The sequence below is a fragment of the Anabrus simplex genome, chromosome 1 (assembly GCF_040414725.1).
Source record: "Anabrus simplex isolate iqAnaSimp1 chromosome 1, ASM4041472v1, whole genome shotgun sequence".
In the NCBI taxonomy this organism is placed as follows: Eukaryota; Metazoa; Arthropoda; class Insecta; order Orthoptera; family Tettigoniidae; genus Anabrus; species Anabrus simplex.
Genome location: NC_090265.1, coordinates 1,138,688,208 through 1,138,706,330, shown reverse-complemented (window position 1 = coordinate 1,138,706,330; position 18,123 = coordinate 1,138,688,208). Strand labels below are relative to the sequence as shown.

Genomic DNA, 18,123 nt, shown 5'->3' with positions numbered 1-18,123 from the left:
ATTCTGTAGCTCGTGGATAGCTAATGAACTTGCTAGCTGTTGAAAAGTCCTTGGGTATAATTAGACATCTTTTCCCAAGTTAAATTTAAGGGTGAACTCTTTAATCTATTTGAGATAAAAATAGGAAGGAAAGAGTTAAGCTTTATTTGCCCTTCCTTAATTACATCCTACATAAGGTCTTCAGTAGGGAAGTATCCAATCAGTTGATTTTATAAACTAGTCATGGATATAGCTCTCGTGGCACCTGGTAGGTTACGAGCTTTTATCTAGACGCATAGTTCAAGAAGTGATAGTCACCATCGCTCGCAAACTGGTGCGTGTATTTTACAAGAGGTGGTGTTTGCTTGTGTAGACTTCATCCTCATTCAGTATGAATGATAGACCGCTTTTGGGCCAATGACAGAGATGTTGGGTCCCTTTTAGCAACAAGCTGACAGACTGCTTAGCCTTGGACCACCCTCTTAAACATGAGGGGCGTATGAATCATTTGTTAGGGAGAAGCTGTTTGTCGGCTTTTTCGGCGGGAAACATTGCAGTAAGATGATTGGTGATTTTTTTTTTTGTAGGTCTTATGGCATCTATGGGATATGAAAGGTCTAGGAGTGGGAAGGAAGTGGCCGTGGGCATTTGCCTGGTGTGAAATTGGGAAACCACGGACCGGGCTCAAGCTCACAGCTGCGCGGCCCTAACTGCACGGCCAACTCGCCTGGTGATTGTCCTGTTAAGCTGTTAGAGTGAAGTATAGGACGGATCTAGTGAAAACGTCCATTTAATAACGACTGATGGAATATAACGTTAATACTTAACTAATATTACAATTTATTAAGACAAAATTTTGAGGACGGTGCTCGATCTGTTTTGGCCTATTACATTTCGTATTCAAGCAAAACGGAAAATGCTTCTTGAGACATTTTTAGGTATTAGTATTTTTGATGTTGAAATATGGTCAGCTACTCCTTAATGCATATTTATTTTAGATTAGTTGTCTGGTAATCACCTGTGATTATCCTTAATGTTACCATACGGTATCGTTAGCTGAAGGTTTGTATAGAGGTAATATTCTTAAGGCTTATGCAAGAGGGAGTGTCTAAAAAAAGTAGCTGGGAACTCTGTCACGTTTTTTTGTAGTTCCACAACGCGAACTAGTCCACGTAAACTGTTATTTGCTGTGTACCAGTGTTACCAGATCTGCTGATTTTGCAGAAGATTGCCCTTTTTAACAAGTTGCTCTTCTTCCGAAAATTGAGAAAAAGGATTGGTGCTTGAAATTTATGACATTCACTGTTATCATGCAGTGTATGACAGGTTATCGAGAAATTCATTGAAGCTGTTAACAGTTTGACAGCATTGAAGACTGTGTTCGCACAGGCCACATTACTTGACCCTAGAAAGATATTTTCGAATACAGGACAGATATTGAGCAAGAATAAGAATCGCTTCACAGGAAAAATATTGAGCAGCTGTTATTTTTTAAGGTTAACATCTAAATGTAGAGTAATTAGTAAATTATCATCTGACACCATTCCACGTACAGAATATGTTTGTTGAGACCATAATTATCCGTCAAAAAGTTTTGATAGGAGTCTTCTATAAACCACCGAATGTTACTAACATCCTTGACCTTGAAACTGACCTCAAAATAGTGGAAACACTAGGCTGATTTTTGTTACATCCAGTGGCGGTTTCTCCCTTAGAATGAACCTCCATTCTCTGTGCTTACACATTGTTCCATTTATTGATTCCCCCGGCTAGGAACACATTTGAAATACGCGCCCAAGCAACTTCTAATGCGACATTGTTCCCAGCAGACAGTAGTAAATATGCCGGGGCATATCAGAGACTGCACTTCCACAGATGTGCGGCAGTTGAGCGGGGTGAAGAGGTGGTGCTGAACAGTTGGCAAGGGGATGCAGGAGGTAAGACGTAAGCTTGAGCAGAGCCGTGTTGAATATCAGGATACGGAACATGCGCAGAAGCTTTGTTTCACACCTAACTGAAGCAACTTCTATGTTGCGAAGTTTCTTCTGGCTGGTTGCTTGGTCTTGATCAAGTAAACCAACTGCTAAAGCAGTTTTTTTAATAAATAACAGACAACGTATATATTTATACGGGGATTGGGGCAAAAGTCATGGCAACTATTTTTTTTTTCTTGTAGATATCTGAACGGATCACAAATGTATATGTGTCGTGTGGAAGTTCTGCAGGCATAGTGCGTATGCAGAACAACAGATGGCTCTGTGATGGCTGGTAGTAGCGCAGCGAGGGCTGTGAAATCAGTCAGTTGGTGAGTGTCGTGCAAGATGGACATAACCTGTGTTGAGCAGCGCACTTACATCAAAATAGCCGTTCTCTGAGGGAGAAATGCGATGGAATGTCACAGTGAATTAGTGGAAGCCCTTGGGAATAATGTCTTACCATACCGTAAAGTAGCACGGTGGATAGGAAAGTTTCAGCAAAGTCGTGTGTCTACCAGTGATGAGCAACTTTCGGTATGACCGTCAGTGTGCGGACGGACGTGGCACGTGCTGTCGTCGAGCAGCTCCTGGATGAAGACAGACGCTACTGGAGTTAGAGAGGGCAAGTGGCATCGAGAAACGCACCGTCCACAGGATATTGTGTAATGAGCCGCAACTGCGCAAAATCTCATCGCAGTGGGTAGCGCATGCACTGACGGAAGTTCAAAGGTGGGTGCGCTATGCAATATGCCCCAACCACCCTTTCACGCTGGCAACAGGACGGCGTTCATTTCTTGTCACGAATAATCGCCATCGATGAATTTTGGGCCAGGGCATACGAACCAGAACTGAAACGTCAGTCCACGGAGTGGCGACATGCTGGATCACCAAGCATCACCTTCCCCAGTCAAATTGATGGTGATCGTCATGTATGACGTTAGGGGGTGTCATTGTTTGCCACTTTGTTCCACGTGGCAGAACAGTGATTGCACAGTACTACAGGGACTTTCTGGTGCGACAGGTACGACGTGGCATTCGGGAGAAACGTCCGGATCTTGTGGGCAGTGCAATAATCCTGCACGACAATGCAAAACCACATAAAGCAGACTGTGACGTTGGGGATTGGAAGAATTGGAGCACCCACCGTACTCTGTCGACATTTCACCCTGTGACTCTGATCTGATTTGAAAGATTAAGGAACCACTACGTGGTAGGCGGTTTGCAACACGAGAAGACATTCCTAATGCTGTGCGCCAACAGGTGACCCGATTCACACATGGTGCGGCAAATGCTGAGGCAGATGGTATTCAGCATCTCCCACATCGTTGGCAGCTGTGGTGTCAGTAGTAGAGGACTACTTTGAGGATCTTTAGGCCCAGGTTTGTCATGTCAACTTTATGTGTACTGTGCTGTCATTCTTTTGCACCAGGAAGGCCATATTGCCCTGTATACTACCGTAATAAATTAGTGTGTTACGATATTTCAGTGCTATTCATTGTCGACACATGTAGTTAAACACCTTGTCCTTTTGTCTTTATATGTCACATTTTCCAACCGGACTGGTATCTTCAAGAAGAAAAAATATTTGCCATGACTTTTGCCCCAACCTTCATAATAATGCTATGATATAATTAGGAGAGTGCCACATGCTTCTAACACTAGGTGGAACTTTAAATCACAAACTGTTGAAGTGCAAGGACCACCTCATTGAATGCCTGGAAGAAATACAATGTCCCGGTGAGGTACAAACAATATCACTGGCAAGGGGATTGCGCCTTAAACTAGAACATCCTACATTTCAGTTTTAGCTGCCTGTATTTTATTTAATAATGCCAGATGTTGATATTTTATACAACCAATTGCCTAGTCGAATTAGGCAATTTATAATTTTGAATGTGTCATCCAATAAGTTATACAGTAAAATTGACTCGTTTTCCAATGCGTATGATACAGTAAAAAGACCACATGCAGATACATGCATCTCCAAGAAAGTGGCAGCTAAGGAAATATGCGACCCAATTATTCCCCAGGCCCCAGAGCGTTTTCAGTTCCTCAATCATCATCTTAGGGCGAACCTGTTTCATGTTGATAGTTTTCAAAAGGGTGAAAGGCAGTTCCCATTTGTTACCTTGAAGAAAGTGTCTCAAGGTTATCCTTTTATTGAGCAAAATAAACTTAGATGAACTGGAAATTCTATACATGAGAGTAGATTTTTGATTTGTGCCTGGTGCGCTACACCTTCTTTAATTTGAGCTTCAAAATAACTCGGGGACCACATTTAGTGAAATAATAAAATTACTGAAACTCATCATAACAGTGCCGATGACATCACAAGCTGAAAGTTGTTTTTCAACGTTGAAGAGGATAAATACTTTCTTACATAGTTCAGTGAGTGAGGAAAAACTGATCGCTCTTGCAATGCTCTGGATTGAGAAGGAATTAGTCAGGGATATGGTGGAATTTAACGAATCCATCATAGACAAATTTGCTGCAATAAAAGAGAGAAGAATGGACTTCATGTATAAGCAGTCTGCATAGGTGAATGTATAATTGAAGTTATTGTTGAATGATTTATAATTTAATTTTGTAGCTTTCTCGAGGACATCCGTAAGCGGTGTTTCGATTTCCAGTATTGAACCTCCAGAGTCTAGAGCCAACATCCGCCACTAGTTACATTGATTTTGATGATGATGATGCTTGTTGTTTAAAGGTACCTAACATCTAGGTCATCGGCCCCTACATCAATTTTGAGAGAACGGCTGAATAGACTGACACCTTGAAGCATTCTGACGAAAGCTCGTGGATTGTAGATTTGCAGGGTGTCTTTAAAAGGACAAACATTCTTGCCGTATATTTTTGAGTTATTAAAGAAGAATGTGGCATTCTCATTGGTCAGTGTGCTCGCCTGTACTTCTAGGCCGCCTGAAACGTGAGAGCACTGAACAGGCGGCACAATAGGAGAGGCGGAAAGGGGGGTAATCACTCATGCACAGTCAGACGGAAACACACCTCACGTGAACTCACTCTGAGCTGATGATGTCATTGCATGTGGCATGAAGACAGGAAACACACTGTCCTCACGCTCACGTGTCATCTGACTGCAAGTTATAGAATAGTACATCCATGTCATCGGATTCTGATTAGCTTGAAATTGCCTGTGCTGTTTCTGTTGCCATGGATACTGTCTGCTGCAAAAGACAGTGGCTATATGAAACTAATATGCGAAGGGAAGAAAAGTGAGAATATCACAATTTATTAAGCTAACTGAACTTCCAGAAAGATTTCAAATGTACTTCACTTGTAACGCTAAATAGGTGGTGGTGGTGGTGATGATTATTGTTTGAAGAGGAAGTATAACCAGGCAGCCATCCTCTATGTACCACTAATCAGAGAACGAATGGAAGGTACCCGACACTTCAAAAAATGGTGTAGGCCAAGGAAAGACAAGGGCCACAAAGGACATGAGAATGAAAGGCTCCCCAGGCCTCGACAACGAATACCGTCGGGTTGGAAAAGAATAAGAGTGGACCAAGGGAGGTCAGATAGGATAGATGAAGGGATTCAATTTACTTGCATAATCTCATCAAGGCTGAAATTATTGAATTATTATACACAATTTTACCTGCCAAAGGTGTCCAGTGTCTAATTTATTGCTCTGGCTCAGGAATTCAAACAAGAATTCATAGACACTGATGGAACTGTTATACGATCTACTATTTCTGATTCAAGTATTTTGTTAGATGAAAAACACAAACTAGATCACATCAACCAACACACTTCCAGCTCTAAGCATCAAATGAATCTCTTTTCAAGCAAACAAATCGTGGCAACTTCTATTACAAAATGTGTTTCAACACAGTTCTTGAAAAGGCCAAAATTTGAAGGAATTAAATGTCTATTTGTGTGCAGCTCTTACACAAGCAGGAATCCCACTCAGTAAGGTGAACCTTGCAGCCTTCAAGGGAATTATTGAAAAATCCACAAAGATCTCGATGCCCAATGAGAGTACTTTCAGAAAAACTACATGGAGCCTGTTTACCAGGAAACCATACAATGAATCAAGGAGAAAGTGTCTGATTGCGAGGTGGGAATCATTCTGGATTAAACCGTAGACTCACTGGAACGATATGTTTTGAATATTTTAGTTTTACCCTTAGCAGGGGAGAATGTTAAGCCCATGTTGTTAAAAATGTATGTGCTGCAGAAAGCCAATGCCAGTACAGTAATGCAATCAGTTATGGATTTCTGCCAAAAACTCTGGCCTACTTGTATAGAGTTTGAAAACTACTTCTTGTGGTTACAGACCAAGCTCCATACATGGTTTCAGCTGTTAACCAATTGAAACCTTTATTTCCTAAGTTGAGGCATGTGACATGGTAGGTTCATGCCCTTCACAGGGTGTGTGAATCCATAAGGAATGAATAAGACATTGCAAATCAATTCATCTCTGCCCTGAAGAAGATTCTACTCAAAAATTCAGAGTTGTGTGTTGCCTACAGGGAAACCACGGGCCTGCCCATTCCAAATTTCCCAGTCATTACTTGCTGGGGTCATGGATTGATTGTGCTGCTATGTTGTGTAAGAATTTTGAGATAATTAGAGAGTATGTGCTTTCTTTGGATCCAGCCAACGCAAGTGCAATTTCCAAGGCACAGCAACTTCTGTTATCAGAGAAAATACTGCATAATTTGCAGACAGAACTATATTGTGTCCATAGTTGCGAGTACCTGACTGAAGTAATTAAACGATTAGAAGAACAAGGTCTGGAAAAGGAAAAAGAAAAAGAATGGGGTATTTTTACTTCCGTGAGGCAGCAGTTAGATGGCTTTGCAAAAGACAAACTTGAGTCTAGTCTTCAGAAGAATCCAGACATTGGTGAATTCACCATATCTGTAGAGTTGCCATTCCAAGTGAATACAAGGTTTGCCTCACTGGTTTCTATGCATGTCGAAAGAAGCTTTAGCATCTACAAAGACATTCTATCTCCTAATAGAAACAGACTTACTTTTAAACATTTTGAGGTGGATTCAAGTAAAACTATTTTAAATAGTTCTGTAATAGATTCAGACTAGTCAATACAGATCAAACAACCGTATTAACCTATCATGCTTAAGTTTATCAACAGTGCGTCACGGTACGTGTGAACTGACGTGAGGTGACAGTACAGTAGTGTGTTTCCTCCTGTACTGGTTGTTTTTATGCTCCACAGCATTTGAACAGTGCATATTACATTCAAAATTCCTCTAAATTTAAATGAGAGTTTGGTGTCTGGATTAAAAATAAATTTCAAAGCAGCTGAGACGGTATTTGATAAGCATGGCTCAATATGGGATAAAGCCTCATTGGCAACTAGTCATTCATTAATGTGTGTGAATTGTCTTCTAAAATATATCATAGGTAATGGTATTCCATTCCTTCTGGTACAAATTCTTAAATATATCATAGGTAATGAAATTCCATTCCTTCTGGTGCAAAAATTGTTCTTGGGGAAAAGATTTCATAAAGGTTTTGCACGTTTTTGTCACATGCTTATCGCCAAACATTTATTTAGTTACACGTAATAAATAATTAAGTAAATGGATCATCTTGTTTCATGCCAATCATCATACTTATTGCAGCTGAACTGAAGATGGGCTTGGCAGACATATGTAATAGCTACTTCTGGCTCGGTGAGACAGACAACAGTAAACAACCTCACTCACTGTCTGCTGAGGTGTGGAAAAGGAAGTGGGAGATATGGTTGCAATCGAAACGGGAGTGGGCTCACTGCTTTTGCCAAGGAGATGAGCATGCTGGCCGCCTCGTGTTGCTTGAAGTTGCCAGGCCTGTCACTTCTGAGTTAGATCTTGTCGCAAGTGGTTCACTCTCAATTATATTCTATTTCGGTTTCGGTTTCGTGACTGTTAGCAAGTATCTAACACTATTTAAAATACTAATTTCATGAAGTTTTTGTATTTCTATACATATTTTTAGCCGCTGGGTAGTGTGGAAAAGAGTACATATGACACACACACTCTCTCTCTCTCTCTCTCGCTCTCACACACACACACACTTTTGTCTTACGTCATATATTTATGCTACTAAGGTGTATAGAAACAAAGGATTGGTATGCTGAAGGATTTGACAAGCTATACGTACCACCCCTATTAAAGAATAATAATGTTGTAATGTCATTGATTTTACGTCCTGTCAACTACTGTGTTCTGTTCACTGATTGACAGGCTGAGAAAGAGACCTTCCTGCTGTGCTGAGAATCTGAAAGTAACAAGAACAGTGCACAAGAGTGATGGCATTTATACATTATGTGAACTTTCAATCTTAACCGCTCCACCGCTATTAACGATCATACATATCTTCTTTTTTTTTTTTTTTTTTTTTTTTTTTTTGCGCCGACACAGATAGGTCTTATGGCAACGATGGGACAGGGAAGGGCTGGGAGTGGGAAGGAAGCGGCCGTGGCCTTAAGGTACAGCCCCAGCATTTGCCTGGTGTGAAAATGGGAAACCATGGAAAACCATTTTCTGGGCTGCCGACAGTGGGGTTCGAACCTACTATCTCCCGAATACTGGATACTGGCCGCATTTAAGCGACTGCAGCTATCGAGCTCGGTATACATATCTTTGTCTGGCTCCTTGGCTGAATTGGCAGCATAGTGCTCTTCGGTTCAGAGGGCCTGGAGTTCGATTTCTGGCCATGTTTCTATCGTTTGCTTTTTAAAAAATTTTAAAACTTTACTGTACTCACGTTAGAGTCTAAAGAAACTGGTCCATACGGTGTACACTCAGGGATGTAAAGGCATTGGCGATTTCACTGACATCAGTGGATGTAGCATTCGATGCTCTGGAGGCCGAGTTCGTGGAATCTGTCTTGGATCATACAATTTCGCATGCCGTTCCTTTCTCTGTTTTTTAAAATGATCATTTTGCAGCTTAAACGGTAATAGGAGTAATCAGGTCAAAAATATGATATTTTGGTACCAGTTTGCATTGGTTTTTCTTATAACAACTTGGGCGCAGTTCTCTGTAGAGAACGTGGCGTCCGTGTTACGAGAAACGGCTGTGCTTGATTCTACCCGATGAAAACTGGAGCCAGAAGCACCCACCTGGGAGTTACTCTACTTAAGAATAATAGTAGAAACAATATTTTCGGCCCATTCTATCACATCACCCTTCGAGTGCAGAATGCCATTTGGGTAATTTTTTTTTCTTCCTGGGATCCGCCTCTGTGGTGTAGTGGTTAGTGTGATTATTTGCCAACCCCACAGGCCAGGGTTCGAATCTGCCACAAAATTTGAAAAGTAGTACGAGGACCGGAACGGGTTGTGCTTGGCCTCGAGAGGTCAGCTGAGTAGAGGGGGGTTCAGTTCCCATCTTAGCCATCCTTATAGTGGTTTTCTATGATTTCCCGCTTCTTCTCCAGGCAAATGCTGGGGTGGTTCCTAACTTAAGGCCATGGCTGCTTTCTTCCCACTCCTAGCTCTCTGTGTCAATGAGACATGAAGCGATTTGTAAAATATTTTTTTAAATGGGAATTCTGCGGGCCCCAAAGGCCTGGGCTGGCCTGCATTGCATGTCTTACAGTCCCTAACGTTACGCCACTGAATCATAGGTATCCAAAGAATGCCCCGATAGCGTCAGAGCGTCCAAGCGGAATTATTGGTAATCGCTAGTAGTAGGACAAAGTGAAACTTCTGCTCTGTTGGAAGCTCTGCAATATGTGTAAACTGGTGACAACATCATTTTCTGGTAATGTATGTTCAATATTCAACCCGAAGGCTGGTTTAATCCTCAGCTGCTCCGCCGTCAGCTGTCGCGAACGGTCTTGACTTCTGCGGAAGTGAAGAATGCGGTTGTTTACCGTTGCCTTTCTCACCAAGCCAGAAGTTGCTATTACATGTCTGCCAAGCCCACTGAAATGCATGCACCAGCCGACCCTATGAGCAACATTTTCATACCGTTCATAACAGAGACTGGCTGAATAGCATACCTCAGTAACTTGCATTAATCATCAAAAGCAAGGATGAGACAGACAGGTCAATGAAAGTAACAAATTTGATCTAGTCCATACCAGAAGACACAGTCAACACTAGGGTCTCGTCTGCAAAGGAAATGGTATACTTCTTAGAACCTTGGTCAGTGGAAGTGTCCACTAGATGTGAATACTCTTTCTTGTGCTAATTGATCCTGGAAATTGGATTTATTCACTCTTTTAGGACTTACTGTGTTGAAGAAAGTGAGTACGCCAAAAATGATCGGCCGTTTACCAGGTGGTGTGGTGAAGAAACCAATGTGTATTTTGGAATTTTTTCTTTCATCAGGTTTCAATAGGTTGTGATCAAGGTACTGACTTGCTTTCTTACGTATTGAATAATGTGGGTGTCCACACACTCCTGTTGTCATACACATGGGGCTCTGCTGTGAGTGACAAATACATTTCCCTTTTGATTTTCTATGGTTCTTCTAGTTGGTATTTTATCAGTTTTTTTTCTAATTATCATGATGAAAACATTGATTTCCTCTCAAGTTTCACATATGACAAATGCTGCCCACCCTCCTTGAAGGATCTGCCTTACAAGGTGCTGTTATACTGTTTATTTTTGTTGGTAACTTGTCATGTCACCAGGCTATGTATTTCATTGTTTGAATTGTTGACCTAATTGTATTCCAAATTGGAACAGGTTGTGGCTCAAACACTACCTAATTGATGTGTGAAGCGGTGATAATTTTACTGCCACTGATATTAGAGAAATGCGTACTGTTAGCAGTCTTAACATGAACGCCCAAAGGCAGAGAAATGAACCATGTGGAGTTAGAATCACTGATCTGGTCGGTACTTGAGCCCAGGGTCCTCTGAACGGAAGACCTCTGCACTGTTCATTCAGTCAACTGCTTGTTTGGTGGTAGACTTAAGTTAGTGCTCTGTCATTTGAATACCGAGTGCTGGTAACATTATCTTACACTGCACATTTTGTCACCTGAAGGTTGTGTCTTGCGTTCCAGAATAGAAAAAAATGGGTTGTAGGCCTACCTTGTCTATTACATATATTGAACCTGTGGGTTCCATACATTTGTGCACACTGACCAGAGAGACTAATCCACATTACACACACACACACACACACACACACACACACAACGCGCGCGCTTTTCAAAACTGTACTAACTTGCCTCTTTTGTTCCAGATCTTCACTCGGTTCGGCAAGGTGATGAAGATCGTCACCTTTACTAAAAATAGTAAGTATCCTGCATGCTGTCTTTGAATGCCATTAGAAACTTATCTTCTTCCCTAGATAAGGGAGAAATATAATTGTTGAGTATTATTGACTCCAAAAACGAAAAAGAAAGATTAGTAATAGAACTAGGAAGATCAGGTGCTGCTTCACGCAACATTTGTGTCCCGTTAAGAAATGGACATATAACAAAATGAAACACATTCCTGTTAAAAACAGGATGCCTGGCCATCCTAATTTAGGAGACTCGGTGAGTTCGAATCCCACCATCTTCTCTCCTCAGAGTGGTATTCTGTGCTTTCCCCAGTTTCACTTCCAGACAAATGCTTAATTAGCTTCTCCAACTAAGGTTTGCATAGGAAGGACATCTGACCATAAAAGCATGTCGTATAATTTCATCCCTCCACATCACCAACCCCGTATCAGGGTACGGGACAGAGTGGTAGACATACAGTGGTGGCGTATTTGACTGATAACCTTGGATTCGTTTTGTGATTTGAGTCAGAATTTATGCCAATAAAGTTGGAGAGTTCATTTGGAGTGATATATTTAAGTCTATGTTAGAAGAGTGCAATCTATACCATTATCTTTGCATTTGTTACAGATACTTTCCAGGCACTGATCCAGTATCCTGATGTGGTAACAGCCCAGTCAGCAAAACTGGTAAGTGAAGTTTTAGAATGTTACCTTTAAAGTACTATGTTTAACTGCTAGATATTTTTTAGTATGAAATAATCACACTGCAGTTGCAAACCATGCACTTCAAATTAATCAAACTTTAAAATTAAAATTTTTAAAGGCAAAATCAAAATTATTGGTTAGGTGGAACAAATTTCTCTGCCTGATTTATTTATACTGCTGTTACTGACAACTGAAGTCTTAACTTCCTTATGCAAAGCTGATGCTGTTGATTCTGAGTACTGTATGTAAATTTCGGTATTAATCTGTGGTAGAAAGCAAAAACTTTGTACATGTTCTAATTCTTGCATGACGTTAAACCTAATCTCATTTCCTGGTGCTGAATTAATGACAATTTTGATTATGAATGTTTTTTAAAGTTCAAAACAAAATTAAAACAATGTGGAGATTATTACAATTGTATAACAATTCAACTTTTTGTCCAGTGTACTGGTTCTTTCAAGATTTCTAGGAATATGTTTTTTTTTTTTTTTTTCAGAAGGCAATCAAAAGAAACCAATGAACCCTTTCAGGTTTTTCTTTAGAGGAGACTTGAGATATATTTATGGTTGGCAATTTTGGACAATGCAACTTAATTTTGTTGGTCATTTGGTCCCATATATGTTCATGTTAACCGATTTCGCATAAAACTTCATTATCCTGAAGGGTTTGGTCCCTTACCTTAACTTTTTAATTTGAAGAAAATCTTTCCCTATTGCCACCTTCCTCTTTAAACTAATAGCCAGTAGCTGTTTTTGTCCAAGTTTGCTGGATTGAATACCTACTTAGTCCTTCAGCCTGTAAAGATATCTAAATGTGAGAAACTACAGTTAGTCTATTTAGTTGTGTTTGAGAACTTCTTTGAAGATAAAGTTCAAGCAGGCGAGTTGGCCATGCAGTTAGGGGCGCGCAGCTGTGAGCTTGCATCCGGGAGGTAGTGGGTTCGAACCTCGCTGTTGGCAGCCCTGAAGATGGTTTTCTGTGGTTTCCCATTGTAACTTAATTAAGGCCATGGCCGCTTCCTTCTCATTCCTAGACCTTTCCTATCCCATCGTTGCCATAAGATCTATCTGTATCGGTGCGACGTAAAGTAAAAAAAAAAGTTCAAGAACTCTTGATGACTCCTGGGACTCTTAGTGATTTATAGGACATGTCGTTATTAGCTTAACAGCACAACTTCAAATGTAAAGCAGACCCTACTCGGTCAATAAAACTGTCAGTACCAAAACATATTGACAGTAATACTCATCGTGTGTGGACTGGAATGATGGAGTGGCGGCCAGTACTGAAGCAGATCCGGATTTCCTGATCTGCGGACGTCAGTACTGTAGAGTGGTGGGGATACTGACAGTTATACTGACCGTGTGAGTGCGCTCGTCATTATTTCTGTCAGTATTAACGGAGCAGCGATAGGCGACAAGTGCGTTTCTGACCAAGGCCAAGTAGACGTGCATGTGAAACTGCCAAGCAGGCCTATTGCAGAGTTTATCGAGCTATATGAAATGCTGCCAGAATAACCGTACCGATAGCATAATACTTCACGTCTCCATAACTGCTGTACTGATGGAAACTGGTGACATTACTGTATAGCGGAAAACTTTAAATCTTCAAATCATTAAATCTTTCTACCAGTCGCAAGATACCTTAATGTCACCGCTAACTCTTTGCCACCAATAAACCGGTCCGCATATTTGCATTTTGCCTTATTAGAAAAGACTACCATTCCTAGTAATTTCGCAAAAGTTCCCTTGCTCATTCGGAGGTAGTTCTCATAATCTTCTGCTGCAGTATATCATATTTCCCTAAACAACTTCATATGAGAATGCTCTTCCCTTTTCCTAAGCCAATCCTTAACCCACCGTTGACGTTCAACATTGCGTTTCGTGCTGAGTGCTAATATGATAGCTACACATGCCCGTCATTTACGGTCCATTTTGATAGAATACCGCAATTGCATGCTATAAATCTCATTCCGTAATGACAATTATTGACTTGTTATTTTTGAAGTGAGAATACCACAATGGGAAGCAAGTGCACTAGTACTGACCAAAATATTGGCAATAATAATGATCATGTAATGTTGCTATAGTACTGGTGTGTGCTATCAGTATTATTGACTCAGTATTACTGACCGTGTAGGGTCTGCTTAAGAATGCAGCTATTCAGGCCTGACTTTCAACAAGACTTGGAATGAAAAAATGTATCTTCAGTCAGAAATATATATATTTATCACTGATTGACAACACTTATTTGCTTACCGAGGTAGTTCAAGGCTTGCAACTGTGAATGTATTGGCCATAGGGTACACGTAGCCGTCAAATTAACAACAATAAAAACAATATCACATACGCCTACCTATTACTGTATTTTGCTGAATACAGTAGAGCTGGAAATATCATCTAGCAGTAAAGAATGAATTTGAAAACATTCTCTTTTGGGCCAGATATGTTGACGATGTCTTTGTAATCATGAATGAGAAATCAGTTAACGCATCCACCACCCTCTTAAGACTCAACAATATTGATCCTCATATCAAATTCACACTAGAATCTGAATCAAATCTAAAAATCAACTTTCTATATCTAACCATCACTAGAAACTCAGATTCTTTCATTTATAAAATATTCAGAAAACCCACTCAAACAGCCTCCACCATTCGTCAAGATTCAGTGCACCCCCAGTCCCACAAACGAGCCACATACAACAGCCTAGTTCACCGAGCCTTCAGCATACCTATGTCCAAGAAAGATCTAAAGAACGAACTCAACACAATCCGCGGAATCGCAAAATTCAACGGCTTCAGCAACCGTTTTATAGAAAGGATAATCAATAAACATAAATATCGCCCAAAAACTACCTTCAAAGGAAAAAAAACCCAACTAAACCTCTAACATTTTGCACCTTCACGTTCAACAATGATATCTACAAGTTAACCAATATCTTTAAGAAACAAGGCGTTAAAATAGCCTTCAAAACCAACTATAAGAACATGAACGTTTTACACAATACCTCACACATCAACAGGACCAGCACTTTTTTAAAATCAGGAGTTTATAAGATCAAATGTAACACCTGTGGAAAAACCTACATCGGGCAAACCGGTAGAAACTTCAATATCAGATACCACGAGCACACATTCGCAATAAAATACAAGTTTTCAGTCATCGGCCAACACATGCAAGATTATAACCATAATTTCAGCAATATCGAACAAGACATTGACATCCTCGTATTAGCAAACAAGGGCCCTTTACTCGACATAATGGAAAATCACTACATACACCTAGACCAATACTTTAACGCCAGTCACAATCTCAATGAAATCTCAGAGAAACCCAACATACTCTTCGATCTATTTATCACTTTCCTCAGAAACAATAATGCAGCCAACCAAAACTCAATCCTAAATTTAATCAAAGGTACTTTTCCGAGACAATTACCCTTTCTCCCGTGCCCTTCAGCCCCACCTTGAGCCCTCTTCCCCTCCTAAACCACCTCTACTCTTCCTAAGCCATATATAATTTTATATGTCTCATTTCACATTGCATTCTTCATTATAAGGACTTACTGTTTTCCATGATTATATAATTTTTACAACACTAAGCCCCCTTTTATACTTTGTTCCAAACTTCTTATGTATATTCCTTCTATATTTATTAGCTATTACTCACCTGTCCCATACTAACATCTCTTTTCATTTACCACATTCACTTGTTATTCCATAATAATCTTACTGTTAAAATTAACATGTTCTTAGGATTTCGTCAAGAGTGATCTTTGCTTTGATGTGGCTGATGATGACCCCTAGATGGGTCGAAACTAGTTCCATGTAATTTTAAAATATTGTGAATATATTTTGTATTGAGTAGGTGGAAACCTTTACTGTGTTGTTACTCATATGTTAGCAGTAAAGAGCCATTTTGCAGCAAGCATTGTGTCTGGTGGTATACTTGCCCACATATTTCACTTAGAAGAAGTTGGATGGGAATGCTTGTGGAAGGACTCAGGACAACAGCAAAATAGGGATTTTTGCTGACTATTGGATAAATGTCATTGAACAGTGTTTGCAAGTTAATTGAAGGATGGGTTGGATTTTATTCCATAAATACATGGAAGTTAATTTTACACTCCTTTTAAATCAATTATTAGATAAAATAAGATGATTAATATTTTATAAGGGATAATTGAATAACTGTAGGATGAATAGAGCTCAATCACATTTCACAATAATGATACAGTATAAGTCAAAATTTAAGATGTTAGTATAATAAAATGAGTGACATTACCCTACATCCAATGCAAAATTCTACAAATAAATCCCCAAAACCACAGGTGGTGGTGGTGGTGGTGGTGGTGGTGGTGGTGGTGGTGGTGGTGGTGGTGGTGGTGGTGGTTGTTTTGTTGTTGTTGTTATTGTTGGTGGTGTGTGATATCCAATTGCTAGGCTGAGTCGGTAGAGCGCTTACGTTCTGAGCTCAGGTTGGTGGGTTCGATTTCTGTTCAGTGTTGTGGTATTTGAAGATGCTCAAATATGCCAGCCTGGTAGATTTACTAGCACACGAAAGAACTCCTGTAGGACCAAATTCTGGCATCGTGGTGTCTCTGAAAACAACAAAAGTATTTTTTGGAAGGTAAAAACATTATTACTATTATTATGAACAATACAATTCTTGGACACCTAGAAAGAAGGGAATCTTAACAGACCATTGAACTAAATCCGCACATTTTTGATAAACAAGACTACCTCTTTCTTCTAGCCTTTTGATCTTGATGACTTGAACAATGTCGGGTTCATTAAATAGCCTGTTAATCTCATGATGGTTATATCATCTTTTCCATATTCCTTTTTCTTCTGCTCGTCTAAAAATGCATGTGAAAATTCTTCTCCCAAAGATACCAAGTTGCCCATCAGATTTTGACAAAGGCCATGTTTCAGAGCCGTATGTTAGTGGAGATCTTACTAGAGTTGGGCACTGTCCTTGTTTCGGCACACTGCTGGTGCACAGTTATGTTCCGCTGTTCCAGAACACAGAGCGTCAGTTGTTTCGAAAAATTTTCAAGCCAGACCGAGACAGTGACTCGCTGTCCCATCAGAAGCGCCAATATGCACTACCCTTCGCCCACTATCTGATTGTTGATACCGGCGGTATGGCACCATGTGCTGCAGTGTTCCGTGTTCTCTCGTATCCTCTTTGTTCTGTTGTACCGGCAACTGGCCTTTGGTACATGTGGATAACTTTATGCTCTCTGTTTTGTAAGAGTGTTTTCATTGAAGCCTAGTAATATATACCGTAGGAAAGACAGTAAACTTGGAATAATGTCACACCGGAATCCTGTTTATGGCTTTTTTACTAGAATAAAACCGGACAGACTGAAATGCAATTTATGTTCTTCTATTTTGTCTGCAAAGAGATCTTCATCCCGCACAGTGACGAGACATTTGAAACTTGAACATCCCACAATTTTTATTTTCGTGTTCTGCTTCTATAGGCCTAATTTTAATTTTTATCACCTGTTCCGCTTGTGTATAGTCTTTAATTTTTATCTTCGTGTCTTGCTTGTATGTTTTTTTTAATTTTAATTTTTGTGTTCTGCTTGTATATTGTGTACAAAAATAGAATACTGGCGAATCTTTCTTCAACTGTGCGAGTATAATTGGTGAAAATAACATAGTGACATTTGTAAACACATCTACTGCCAGTTTAATTGTGACAGGTGTATTTCAGAATGAATGGAAACATTCTTATCCTTAAAACATTTAGGCATGATTTTCTGGGTGCCTGTTTCAGCGTTCCAACTGCTTTTCACGTGATATAGATATTGATTCCCATAGTGAAGTTCTATCCTGGCCCTAATTACTCATATATTGGCTGATACATTCAACTGGTGAAAATATCTTTGGATAAGTTACTTTTAAACACCTGTACTGCCATTGTAACCGTGTTATGTGTATTTCATATTGACTGAAAAATCTTCACCTAAAAGCAGCCTTTAAACGTTATTATTGGGCACAAATTTCAGTGTTCCTACAGTTCCTTCACGTTCCGTGCAGCTTTACGCTGGCCATAATTACACACAGCACGTCCGGTACAGCAGCACATTCCTGCTGATGCGGAGCTTGTCATGTTGTCTCATGAAATTCTCTCTACCGCGCAGTTACAGTACTGTGTGCCGGCACACTGTACAGAAACACTCCACCTCAAGCTCCTAATGTTCCGGAACAACTGACTGTTCTCTCTGCCCAGCCCTAGGTCTTACTAG

General features: G+C 40.2%; 1 protein-coding gene across 14 annotated transcripts in view; it reads left to right on the top strand.

Annotated features, from left to right (window-relative positions):
* The window catches only part of heph (polypyrimidine tract-binding protein 1 heph), a 1,355,684-nt gene that overhangs the window by 1,215,434 nt on the left and 122,127 nt on the right, over window positions 1-18,123 (top strand). For all 14 annotated transcript variants that reach the window (XM_067137384.2, XM_067137387.2, XM_067137377.2 and 11 more), the window contains 2 exons: window positions 11,137-11,188; window positions 11,789-11,847. In XM_067137384.2, coding sequence (XP_066993485.1) covers window positions 11,137-11,188; window positions 11,789-11,847 — 111 coding nt within the window. The remainder of the gene's footprint in view (window positions 1-11,136; window positions 11,189-11,788; window positions 11,848-18,123) is intronic.